The sequence below is a fragment of the Papaver somniferum genome, chromosome 1 (assembly GCF_003573695.1).
Source record: "Papaver somniferum cultivar HN1 chromosome 1, ASM357369v1, whole genome shotgun sequence".
Classification (NCBI taxonomy): domain Eukaryota; kingdom Viridiplantae; phylum Streptophyta; class Magnoliopsida; order Ranunculales; family Papaveraceae; genus Papaver; species Papaver somniferum.
Window position 1 is genome coordinate 123,971,975 of NC_039358.1, and position 12,600 is coordinate 123,984,574.

Below are 12,600 nucleotides of genomic sequence, written 5' to 3' on the forward strand. Positions count from 1 at the left end.
GATTGCAGACATTAGTTGAACAGTCTTATTCACCCTATTCAACATCATATCACTAATAAAGTTCAAATCCAAAATCACAGGACCACCCAAGAGTTTAACGCCATTAGAGGGTCTACCAATATCAGGGGGAAAACACCATTGGCTGTGCTTCTGGGATCAGGAGAAGGCCAAAAGACTTCCGTTTTCTTAACATTCAGATGTAAACCCCTGCTTGTACCTTCAGTTTCAATTATGCTCAAGGCCTTGGCTACCTCCAATGTATCACCAATAATAATACCATCATCAAGGTACCAAGCCTGTAAATCGAGTTTGCACTGGGAAGCGATAGTCTTCACTAGAGGGTGAAGTGTCAACGAGAACAACAAGGGACCGAGGGGTCACCTTGATGAACTCCAAGTGCAGACGACAAAATATACTGGTTATAGTAGAGTTTAGCAGGTCTCGAGTAACAAAATTCTACCCAGCGAGAAATACCTGGACAATGAAGACGGACTTCCTTGATGAGCTGAGATCTACTCACCATGTTGAAAGCATTAGAAAAGTCAATGAGCAGCATTGACATTTTATCTGAGTGACCTTTCATCTCCAGTAAGTAGTTTACAGCATGTAAAATACTCCCCCCAGAAGGCATACCAACTCCGAATTGATAATCTCCCAAATACGAAGTCATATCCTTTCCAACAGAGAAAGAAACCACTTTAGAGACCAATCTTCGCCAAACCGTGCCAAAAAAAATTGGCCTAATACCACCTCCAGGTTTAAGCAACGGAGTTAGGGGTGCACTGGCAATGAACTCGCCTAAACTCCCGGGACATTTTCCAGCCAACCAAAGATTGACAACCCCTGTGATTGAAGCAAGTAAATTATCCGCGACTGCAGCTGCATCCCCACTCATCACATCCACCAAATGTTGTGCACGAAGTCCATCCCGGCCACACGATGTCCCTTTTGGGAATCTCTTGATAACACCCAATACAGCCCAAGAGTCCACTGTTACCGCGTCAACCAAAATATCATCACTTGGCACAACAGGAAGGGGCGCATGTGGGTGTTTATCCAGCAAATCTTGGTGCATAGACTCATTACATGGAGCCACCCCAGATGAAGAAAGTACCCTGATTGCGGCAGCAAAGTGACCGCAACTAATTTTCTTCTGGCAAGCCAACAGATTGGCAGATCCCTGCTTCTTTGAATCTGACTTCCTAACCCCAGTACGTACAGGTTTCTGAAGTAATTTGTTTTCCAAAATAAAACACCCATTCGGCTCTTTCCAAACTGAAAGTGCATTGATGATAGCCGCGACTTGTAATCTCTTCTGGTTCCCTAATTTTTCTTCTGATGAGCTTCTCGGTTTGAACAGGGTTAGCGTACAAATGGGAAGGAGGATACGTTGCAGCCAAGCTGAAAGGTTGTTTGGGCTAACAATGACTCTGTCGAGACAGACTTTCAATTCTCTTGAGAATGCTAGCCTGCATTTATACGAAATGCTAGTAACAGTTGTATACTATCTTTGAAATATGTCATTGAGTAGGTCAGTCGAAATAACCCCTAAAACATCAACAACACTGTTCGTAGAAACATCACAGAAAACATCGTTGTTAGAACCCAAGTTTTCAATACTAACCTCAGCTGGTTTTGGCAGTCTGTGTAGTAGAAAACCGACACCTGAACCTGGTCTAGCAATGACCTCCCTATGCACAACACCTTCCCGTACCTTGCAAGGAATTCTCCAAGAATTCAATTGCATGCAACTGCAACACATCCACATTCGAAGATGATTAAGAGTTTTTCCCATGCACGATAAATGCGCAAGTTATTAGCAATCAACTCTCTGCAAAATGATTTGCCGTCTTCAGAATTCAAATGCTTGTCGATTAAATGTTTCATGAACGATCCCTTGGCATAACCTCTGCCGTTTACACCATCACGACAGCTCTGAAAAGACTTGAGAGAGCAATGGAAGAAGCCATCACCTGGAGAAACTAATTCAGGCGTCTGGGAAGAAGGAGTTGCTGGAAGCTGAGGACGGGAAGACGCCCTAGTGTATCTATCCATGGCAAACACAGATAAATCCTAAAAACGGCGACTGAAACCCTAAAAGAAAACCCAAAAACAGTAACCAAAAGAAAAGGGAAAAAGGGAAAAACAAAAACAAAAATACCAAAACTAAGGAACCGTGGTAGAGAAATCAAAAAAGAAATAAAAAACGATTGTAAATCTCGAAGAATTCATGGTGAATACGGCGATTGAAACTGGCTTTCAGTCGCCAGGAAAAGTCGCCAGAGAGAACCATGAGAAAAGAGAAAAAAAAATCTGGTGAAAAAATATGGTAATTTTTTGTAAATATAAAAATTATTTTGCTAGATAGAAAATAATATCTCAATTTCTCACCGCTAAGGAGAGCAAGCGTGCTGACAACGTAGAATAAACATAATAGAAAGACCAAATATGAGAACAATATAGTAGTATAAAAAGAGAAACTTTGTTGATTTTGTTATCTATAATAAAAAAAAGAAGGGTTTTTGAGCCACATACGGTCGGATAATATTTTAGAAACAAACGGATGATCCGACCATCCCAGTCTTATCCTAGCCAAAGACATCTGACGGTCATTTGATTTGTAACCTCTTATCATTAAAATTAAATTGAAAGTTAAAAGGTTTCTCATTGCCATTATTTATGTCTTTTGGGATTACAAAAATTATATGGTTTGTATTATAAATATTATTATTTATTATAAAAACATTCTTGCTAAAGACCTTCGTAATTTTTGAGACCTGCAAATAAACAATGATAAGATCATTTCCAATTTATCTTAAAAAAATCAAAACTTCCAGAGTTTTTTTGTGCGTAACAATTATTAGTATTGTCAAAATGACATGTTGATTGTCAAGCGGTTGATCAGTAAAAGGGTAATAAATCTATAATGCAAAGTACATACCTCCAACAAAAAAGAAATCAAAAAGCAAAAGTTAACTGTGTAAAATGCCCCAAAATTAGTTATTCCAGAAACGATACCCCTGGCATGCCCAGGGTAGAAACAAATCAAAGCCTAACAATATTGAGAAATTACCTCAGTTGAAACATGAGCGAAGAATCACAGTTGCATACTGTTTTTCTCATAACCGTCCTCTCAAAAAGCTTCACCAATAGACAAGATGATAGAATATCATAAAATCGATTCAACAACTATTAGGTTGCTTGCATTCTTTGAGAAATTGAACGGTTACACTAACTTACATGGTTTTAAAGTTTAAAAATGGGGATGCAAAAATTTAGGAATATTGTTAATTTTAGGAAACTCAACAATTTTAGTTGAAGGAAAATACTGACTCACACAAATTTGTCGGCTGAAATATCGCTAACTATCCAAAGTTTGATTTGGTTTTCTACGTTTAAGCATGCGTATCGTGCAATACCTCATTAACTCCAAAATAAAACTATAACACCCATATATGAATTAAAAATCACTAAACAGTCAATTTACGGTTGATTTAATGTCTTATAGTTATATAAGCCGTGGAAATTACCTTCCCACTCACATTGTCACACACACCCTGAATTATATAAGCTGGAGAGATTACCTTTCCACTCACATAATCACACCCATCCTACTACAATCACACAACACTCTCTAGGTTATCTATTGTATTATATGTAGTGACTTATTGTAATATGTTTGATTGGGTATTTGCTCTTTGTATTTGGATCCTAGCCACTCATAGTGGTGCACTTTGAATATAGTTTTATTTTCAGACTTTCTTTACTCATCATGATTGTAGTGACTATGTCATACAATATTTTTTTGGTTTTTTAAATGGCAGGTTGTTTATATAGGTAATCTTGACTCGATGGGAATTTGTAACTCTTTGTGCTGATATAGGTATTAGATCAGCATGTTCAGGGTGTTCTCACAAATTTGATGAAACTATAATGAGGTTGCTATCTCATTCTAACATTCCTAAAAAGACAATTGTTCAGGTTGAGGTAATTATGACTTTCTGTTGTTAGCTAAGTTCACATTTGTGGTTTAGTTAACCCTAGATTTTAATTTATGTTTTTTTGTAGGCGTTGAATATTAATTGGTTTCTGAAACATCTTAATGGAAAGGATGAGATAAATTTTTAAAATTTTTCTTCAATTAAACTACTATATATGTGATTTGTTTTCTGAATGGATCATGAGGAATTATTAATATGGTGGTATGTTTATAGATAAAGCATGAATTTGGTAAATTTAATTTGGCAATTATTTAGAAGTACCAGTTTTTTGATTTTGTTTTGGTTACAAAACAACACAAGATTAGTTCTCTAGAATCTGCGAATTCCTTCACTATATTTGACTAACTCCTTTGATAAAACAACCATAACTGACTTGTTTTCTTCCACAAAAATTAAATTGATATAATAGTAAGCTATGGATTGGGAAAGAACTTTAATTATAAAGAATGACTTCAAATGTTTAAAAATAATATTTGTATTTAAATTATAACAAATAATGGGTGAGTTTTGTAGTTATTGTGCAGCTTCTCCGGATATTCACATGACGGGACAACAGAAAGAGGCAAGCAATATCACTTGACACTTAACACTGAAGGACTATGCCTTTGTTGTAGGTAAGAAAATTGAAGCTTGATTTTGAGAACCCCCAAAAGGAATGGAAGTCTCCAGATATATGTAATTTTTTATCAAAAAATTTCTTGAATTTAGTGTTATTTTGAGTAGGATAGTGGAGACCAATATACTTTGTTTTCATCATAAATGACTTCTGGACTATACTGATTATAGAGTTTGATAAAATCAAATCAATTATACATTACTCTTTTTCGTATTTTATTAGACATTTATAAGAATACCATGTCGAGTTATTTTGGTTGGATCAAATTATTTCTAGTGTGTTTAAAAAGAAGCAAAAGATCATTTCTACCATTAGGGAAATAACTACACCATTAAATCACAAATTACACCTAGAATGAGGAGATTACAAGAGTTACAAAATTAACACCTATATAATGGGCATTAAGTGCCTAATTACTAGGGATTAGTAGAGTTTGTGCACCCTTATCCAAGTTCGTGCTCATAATTTTTGGGATGAGGAAGCACATAAAACGAGAGCACATGTTTTTGTGTTTGTATTAGTAAATATGTGACAATTTTTGGATAAACTGCGAATCCATTTTGTTTAAAATAATGTTCATGTTTATTATGATCTTCCATGAAAAAGTGGGGGTCTAACAACCACGCTCAATATTTCGTTTAGGCAATCTGTATGGACTAACTCCAATATAATTCCAAGAGAATCAACTAGATAGTCAGATTTAATCAAGAAAATATAATGCGGAAAAGAAATAACACAAACACTAGAAGTTTTGTAAACGAGGAAACTGCAAATGCAGAAAAACCCCGAGACCTAGTCCAGATTTGAACACCACATTGTATTAAGCCTCTACAGACTCTAGCCTACTACAAGTTAACTTCGGACTGGAATGTGGTTGAGCCCTAACCAATCTCACACTGATTAAGGTACAGTCGCGTTCCTTACGTCTCTGAATCCCAGCAGGACTCTACGCACTTGATTCCCTTAGATGATCTCACACACAACTAAAGGTTGCTACGACCCAAAGTCGAAGACTTGATAAACAAATTTGTCTCACATAGAAAAGTCTATATGAATAGATAAATTTGTCTCCCACAGAAATACCTACGAGTTTTTGCAAAGATTGCATTACTTATTATATAAATGTATTTGTTCATGAGTATGTAAACATACTTAACCAATTTTAGAACTTAACCCACTCATGTATGCAAACGGGTACGCATACCTAAGTTCCCAGACTTGGTTTTGTTTTCCAGTATGCAGACGGGTACGCATACTGTCGTTCATGACCGAACTCAGTTGAAATCAGTACGCATACGGGTATGTATACTATAGTTCCGGACTTCAATTGTTGAATCAGTACGCATACGGGTATGCATACTAAATTCCCGGACTTGGAATACACTTGCAACAGTTAGCATACAAGTACGCATACTGTGCTATATTGGTCAATTGTTCTAAACTCCCATTTTAATCATTGAAACATTCTTGGAAGACGAGAATAGCTGTCTCACACAAACTATTAGCTTTAAAGAAATTTTCAAGTGATCAAATGATCAATACAAAATATCTCGAGTCTACATCAAATGATTGTTCATCTTTTGACTTTCGTCAAGAATAAAAGATGAACTTGGTTAAAGCAAAAGCTTACCAACACATATTTCGATAAAGATATAAGCGAGTTAAACTCAGATCGAAATATGAAATGTGTATAATGTAAAGTCTATATAGCTATACTACTTTTGTCTCAATATGAGATATAATAGAAATAAACTTCTGAGTGATAGATGAGTTCAAATCTCCACATACCTTTTGTTGATGAAGTCCCACAAGCTCCCCTTAGTAGTTCTTCGTCTTCAATCGATGAACGTCGTGAAGTCTAAAGCTCAACTACATATTCTATCATAATACGAGACATAATTATAAGTAGACTAGAAATCAAGACTTATAGTTTTGACAACTAAACTTGATAAACAAGCTTGAGATAGCAACGCTTGCGAGTTTGACCAGATCTTGACATTTCTTAATGTCATCAGAGAAATCTGGTAAGGAATGAGAAACAACTTTCTATCATTCACTATAGCTGGATTTCTAAAATTCAGCTCAGCCTCTTTAGGATGAGACTTATTCTCAGAGAAAAAAAATCCAACCACGTAATTGAACCAAATTTTGGTGTATCTTCAGAGAGAGACGGAGTAGGAACAGTCTTCGGTGTACCAGAGACACCACTATCAACACCATAACGAAGTGAACTATTGAGATCTCCTTTAGGGTAACCCTCTGCATCACCGGAGCCGTTCAGCAGAGGTGGAAAGCCACCTGACGCCATCGACATACCGTCGTCAGAGGCGGAGAGAGGAGGAAACAACCACAAAAAACCTAAACCTAAAAATCGCCTTCAAATCGCACCATCTCGAGGTTTCTCTCTCCTAACGTGACTTTTTATATACTGTGTCGCTCAATCTTGTTTTTTTTTCTTGTGATAGTTACCGATTACATAGCCTGTGAATGAATGCTTATATATATTTTTGCTCTGTGTATTTGATTTATGACATGTTTGATTCCGGTTTTCATTAACCTTAATATTCAATCTCATATGATGTGACCTTTATGGTTTTTGTGACATTTTGATTTAGCGGGATTAAGTTCTAGCCCATGTTGGTATGCTTTATCAAAGGATCATAAGATGTTCCGATTGAAACTCATATGTGAAAAGTCACAATATGTTGAATCAGTTTATGTTTACATGAGTTTTGTTTAGCATAACATATGTGTTTCAGGTTTTCAACTTTTTCTATTGGCACACATTAGTTAAAACCGATTCAACCTTTCTCTGGTAAATGTTGCTTTTGTTGTTGTTCTTTTGTTCTTGCGAGAGGATGACAACACACTGGGGGAAGTTCTTATTGAACTTGCGATTAATGATATATCTTTCTGGGAGAAGAGGCTGCGAAATTTGAGGTAATGGATTTGTTAATTAATCGTTTTCCTGTTTAAGAAAAGCCTGTTTATATTGCATATATTTTTCTTTTGCTTAACAAAATTTCGGTATAATTGATATATTCCATTATATTATGTATGGATGTGTGTGTATGACTCAATTGTTCCCGGTTAAGAAAAATTGTGTCAATCCATTTGGCTTATTGTTTGGTATCTTCTTTATTGTTGCGTATCAAGTGTTTTTGCTTAACGAAATTCGGTGCAATTGCGGTGCTATAATGTCTATGTTTGTTTCAATTCCTTCCGGTTAAGAAAATAATGTGCAAGTCAAATTTTTTTGGTTTGTATGTATTGTTTATGGCTTAACAAAATATGGGATCATTTGTTTAGTCCAAATTGATTCCGGATAAGAGAAACCAAGTTAATTCTGATCTTAGTTAGACTTATCAAATTGGAGGATTCGGTTATTAAGTCTAATTGAATGCCTTGACAAGAAAAACTAGTTAACTAACCTAGTGTTTGTCTTGTCTAAAGGGAAAGGTCTAAGTTATAATCTGAATAATGGGTCATTTACACATATGTCCCAGTTTCTTAAGTTGTTTACGAAATAATCCCGTTTTTTTCAAAACTTACAAATTAATCCCGTTACAAAGATTTCCATCCAGTTACAAGTTAACTGGTGTTAACTGACATGTGGAAGATTTAGGATGACCTGAGATGCCCAATATACCCTTCAGTTAAACTTGTTTCCTCGTTTCTTCAGGAGGATCTCATCGACAAACTTTGTCTTCTTCACCTGTTAGAAGCCAGATAGAAAAACCATAAAATCGTAAAAATAGAGCAAGGCAAGCTAACGACACTAACACTACCATTTATTGATAACATTGAATCAAAGATCCAATACTCAAAACATCCAAAAAAAATATCTCTGGGAGATAGCTAATATCCTAACAAAGTAAAAGCTAATCTAAAACATAACCAAATAAACAGAGCAAATGCATGAAGTTTTATAGGTCTCACTTGAAAGCAAACAAAAGACATCCTAACCAAAACTAGTTTCAAGTAAATCTTCTTGGCTTCTTCGTTGCAGGCATAGAACCACCAGCACTTCCAGCTTGTGATGATGACTGGGATTGAAATGCCAGTCCGCCTTCTTCAGATGTAGACCTATTTCTCTTTGTATTAGAGCCAACTGCACCACCAGGACAAGTTGTCTTGTTGTGACCAGGCAGCTTGCATTTGCTGCAACACCTGACTTTCTTCTCGGATAGGGTCTCATTATAGGCCTTCCTTCTGTTCTTCCTAGGCCGGCCTGGTTTCCTAATGAGCAATGGAGGAACAATAGTTGTTCTTGGCTGTATAAGAGAAGAACAAAGGAAGTTAATATTGCATAATACTAAAAATGATTACTTAGCTGCCGCAAAAATTAAACATCCTAAATATCTACACTATATATGTTACTGGAGGGTCTGGAATCCGACATCCAAACACTAAAATCCATTAAGTAGCTAGGTACAGGGTTCATACAAGAATTGAGAAGAATTGAGTTCAGATACACACATATATTTTCCTACCCCCACTTTGAATTCATGTATCACAATTGTACTTTTAAGTAGATACACACATATATTTAAGGTAAACCTAATAATGTAATGTAAAAGGTTGTCTAAGTTCATAGTGCAAACATAAATCAGATCCAATTAAGGACAATTAAACATGAATAGTTGATAGTTAGGAAAAAACCTCATCCCAGTCCTCAGGCCCTTCCAATGGCACCATATCAGGGGAATAGGTGGTCCTGTAGTTATCCACTGAGTAATATCTGGCACAATACCTATAAAAATGCACACAAGAAAAACAAACAGGTTTAACATTTCATATATTGGTAATAAAGAAAAAATCATAGATAAAACTACATGTGTTATGCACACTTACTCAACCCAATTGGGCCTGATTTGCTGCAGAGCACAGACTGCGTGTTGACAGGGGAAACCCCTCAGCTGCCATTGCATGCAGCTGCAAGTATGTTTCTCAAGGTCAACAGTGAATATTGTATTATGTATGCTTGTGACTTCATAAAGCTTGCCAGCAACCACTCTTTCTACCTTATATTCCCCCGTTTTCTTAAACATCTTCTTCAATAATTTTTTGGCAGTAGGAACCAAATCCCCAGAATCCCATCCAACACAAGCATTTCTTCTCTTGTAAAACAGCCCCATCACCAGCTGTCCATACATCAAAACTAGCTTGCAGACAGGTTTCTCCCTAATGTTGGTTATCATGTTATTGAAACTTTCAGAAAAGTTGTTACTCAAGTGTTCACAAGCGCTCTTGTGGTCAAAAAAGGCCCTGCACCAGCTTTTAGGATCCTCGCCCATCAAATACTGACAAGCACTAACACTCTCTGACATCATACTATCCATGTGTGCCTACAGTTGAAACATATTTAGTGTTACAAGAATTTTACTTTCTAAGAATAAAAAATGTCACTCATTTCATTTACGGACTAAAACAAACCTGAAAGTGTTTAGGCTTATAAGCTCTAGCAGCATTCCAGAATAGTGTGTGTAGTTTAGATCCCTTGTAGTGCATTTTGAAGTTTGCATACATGTGCCTGCCATGAATATAGAACATACTTTATGTATTTTGTAACAATAAAATGATCAGGTTGGAGGTTAGTTTGTAACCTGAAGCAGAACCTATGTGGTGAAGTAGGGAACAACTTTTGGACAGCGTCTCTCAAACCCTTCTGTCTATCAGATATGAAGTTGATTGGCTCAACGGGATAATCAACCAATCTATGCTTGAGATTATTCAAGAACAAGAACCAGTTCTCCGCACACTCGTTTCTACAAACCATGATACCCAAAGGAACCAATCCATTCTGCCCATCAAGAGCAGTGGCAGATAGTAGACAACCACCATACTTTCCCTTCAGGTGACAACCATCCAGCCCAACCACATTTCTACAACCATTTATAAAACCCCTCATTGGGGCATCAAAAGATATGGTCACAGATTCAAAGCGATTGTCTCTGCACGAAGAAACAAGGAAAGTTTTAAAACTAGAACTCAAACTAATCAATTTTACGAACAATTAAAGAAATAATATTACCTTCCGTAAGTGAAAGTAGCAATTGATCCGGGATTAGTCCTTTTGATCATTTCACACAGACTTGGTATGAGTCTAAAACTCTCATCAAAGCTTCCGTTTATCCTCTCCAACACATTGTTTCTAGCCTTCCATGCAACGTGATACGGGATCAAGGTGTTGTGGCTTGTCCAAAACTCGGCAGCAATCTCAGAAGGTTTAGGTACATTCTTTCCATGTGACTCCCTTAGCTTGTTGATCACATGTTGAGCTACAAATTCTGGATTTGCACATGAATTCCTCCCATAAGGATCCCCAATACAAGTGTGGTGCAAGTGGAAATCTCTTATGCTCCAAGTCGCCTCACCAGGGATCCTCCTTGCAGATATATACCACGGACATAGAATGGGCTCTCCAAAGCCTTTACACACAGCCTTGATTCTAATATTATCACTCTTACTAAACCTGCATTCTGTCCTAGTAGATACACAGTATTTTCTGAGATGTTTCTTAAAAGCGGTCTTGTCTGGAAATTCCATCCCCTCATCAATTCTGTCATCAACTACAACTTGTATTTCATTTTCTGGTTCAGGGAATAACTCATTATCCACTGAATCAGCAGCAACAAGGAAATCTTCAAAATCACTGTCATCAAACCAATGTTGCCCATTATCAACCACTCTAACTTCATGATTAGGTAATGGCCTACCAACCATTTCAGGACCATAATCATCTTCTGATCCATTAGCAATTTCCTTCCCTGTACCCTTTTCAATCTCAAAATCAATCAGTGGTTCCTTAACTTCTTTGACAACTGCAAGTCATGACAATCAACAAGTAAAAAGTAATTAACACATCGGGTATCATTATATCATTATAAAAACCAATTTTAAAAGAGAAACCAACACTACCTTCAACTTCATCATCCGTCTCCAACAACTGGTCATAATGATCATCTACATGTTCAGAGGCTATACAAATACACATTAATATCAAATTGTAAACATAACATAATCGATGAATTCTAAAATTTCAAAATATGAACATTACCTTCATCATCTTCCTCACTATCCTTACCAACACTGCTTTTCATACTAAAATTGTGTAAAAACTCCTTCCAATCTGCATCATCTTCACCCTCACTGTATATGAGTGGTTGGCTCCATGGTTGGTCTTCCGGGTGACAATCATCTGCATTAAGATTCTGAAGGTGCAACACTGATTCCTTAGTCGCATTGACAGCTTCTTCAACAAGATCTACTTTATCCGCGGCTGATTTCCAGAATTCAGTACCTTGTGAATCATCATCTAGATTCACAATGCCCTGACTACTAGCCTGTGTCGGCTCCTCAACATGGTTCTCAAAATCCAGAACCATCTTTGCTAAATTAACACCAACTGTGTTTTTAGCTTTTTCAATCAGCCTCGGGCTTTTCCTGTGAGATAAAGTTACCCTTGGCCCTTTCTGAGGTGTTGAATCCCTGTTACATAACAAAAGAGCATTATCACTAAAAGATATTCATCATATGCTAAAAAAAAAATATCACCAACATACATCATATTATCACACTAGCAGACAAACAATCAAACTGTAAGCAATAGACCAATAACAGGGCCAGTGAAAAGAATATATTGTATCATGGAAGTAATCTCTCTTTTGATTATGCTTAGACAAAAGACTGATTAAAAATGTAGGAAGATGAAACAGAGGGAGACATTAAGCATAGGCACATACACCAATAGGAAAGAAACTAAACTGTGGCAAGAGGAAAACTAAATAGCAGCTCACAGTGTGCTAGATTTTAACTGCCTAGCCATCTAACAAATTAAACAAAAATATATGCACCAAAGCAATTATTAGCTAAGAAAGATACTTTTTATCTGAAGCATTAAACAGTAACACAGCAAAGTGATCAAGATGAAAGTACGAAACAAAATAAAACTACAAGCCAACACACCACAGAAATCTTTGT

At 36.5% G+C, this 12,600-nt stretch overlaps 3 protein-coding genes across 3 annotated transcripts; all 3 read right to left on the minus strand.

The window, feature by feature from the left end:
* Nucleotides 1–321: 321 nt before the first annotated feature.
* On the minus strand, nucleotides 322–6,925 carry LOC113350228. The gene is made up of 3 exons (XM_026594345.1): nucleotides 6,747–6,925; nucleotides 1,625–1,714; nucleotides 322–1,469 (listed from the first exon to the last, which is right to left on the minus strand). Exons 1-3 carry the CDS (start codon nucleotides 6,923–6,925, stop codon nucleotides 350–352), a joined length of 1,389 nt encoding a protein of 462 aa, XP_026450130.1. The 3' UTR covers nucleotides 322–349.
* A 1,669-nt stretch (nucleotides 6,926–8,594) lies between these two features.
* On the minus strand, nucleotides 8,595–9,959 carry LOC113350238. The gene is made up of 3 exons (XM_026594356.1): nucleotides 9,472–9,959; nucleotides 9,280–9,370; nucleotides 8,595–8,891 (listed from the first exon to the last, which is right to left on the minus strand). The coding sequence occupies exons 1-3, from the start codon at nucleotides 9,957–9,959 to the stop codon at nucleotides 8,595–8,597; spliced, it is 876 nt and encodes a 291-aa protein (XP_026450141.1).
* Nucleotides 9,960–10,325: 366 nt separating this feature from the next.
* LOC113350249 lies at nucleotides 10,326–11,343 on the minus strand. The gene is made up of 3 exons (XM_026594367.1): nucleotides 10,652–11,343; nucleotides 10,394–10,571; nucleotides 10,326–10,334 (listed from the first exon to the last, which is right to left on the minus strand). Exons 1-3 carry the CDS (start codon nucleotides 11,341–11,343, stop codon nucleotides 10,326–10,328), a joined length of 879 nt encoding a protein of 292 aa, XP_026450152.1.
* Nucleotides 11,344–12,600: the final 1,257 nt, after the last annotated feature.

What these genes read in the sequence shown, in the direction of transcription:
- LOC113350228 (XM_026594345.1), bottom strand. Translation starts at nt 6,925, where the DNA reads ATGGCGTCAGGTGGCTTTCCACCTCTGCTGAACGGCTCCGGTGATGCA. An exon ending in AAATTTGGTTCAATTACGTG is followed by an intron (nt 1,715 to 6,746) that starts GTTGGATTTTTT and finishes ATTCCTTGCAAG; the next exon opens with GTACGGGAAGGTGTTGTGCA. An exon ending in GACTGCCAAAACCAGCTGAG is followed by an intron (nt 1,470 to 1,624) that starts GTTAGTATTGAA and finishes GTATAAATGCAG; the next exon opens with GCTAGCATTCTCAAGAGAAT.
- LOC113350249 (XM_026594367.1), bottom strand. Translation starts at nt 11,343, where the DNA reads ATGGTTGGTAGGCCATTACCTAATCATGAAGTTAGAGTGGTTGATAAT. An exon ending in GCTACTTTCACTTACGGAAG is followed by an intron (nt 10,572 to 10,651) that starts GTAATATTATTT and finishes TTCTTCGTGCAG; the next exon opens with AGACAATCGCTTTGAATCTG.
- LOC113350238 (XM_026594356.1), bottom strand. Translation starts at nt 9,959, where the DNA reads ATGGATAGTATGATGTCAGAGAGTGTTAGTGCTTGTCAGTATTTGATG. An exon ending in ATCAGGCCCAATTGGGTTGA is followed by an intron (nt 9,371 to 9,471) that starts GTAAGTGTGCAT and finishes GCATTTTTATAG; the next exon opens with GTATTGTGCCAGATATTACT. An exon ending in GGCCTGAGGACTGGGATGAG is followed by an intron (nt 8,892 to 9,279) that starts GTTTTTTCCTAA and finishes TCTCTTATACAG; the next exon opens with CCAAGAACAACTATTGTTCC.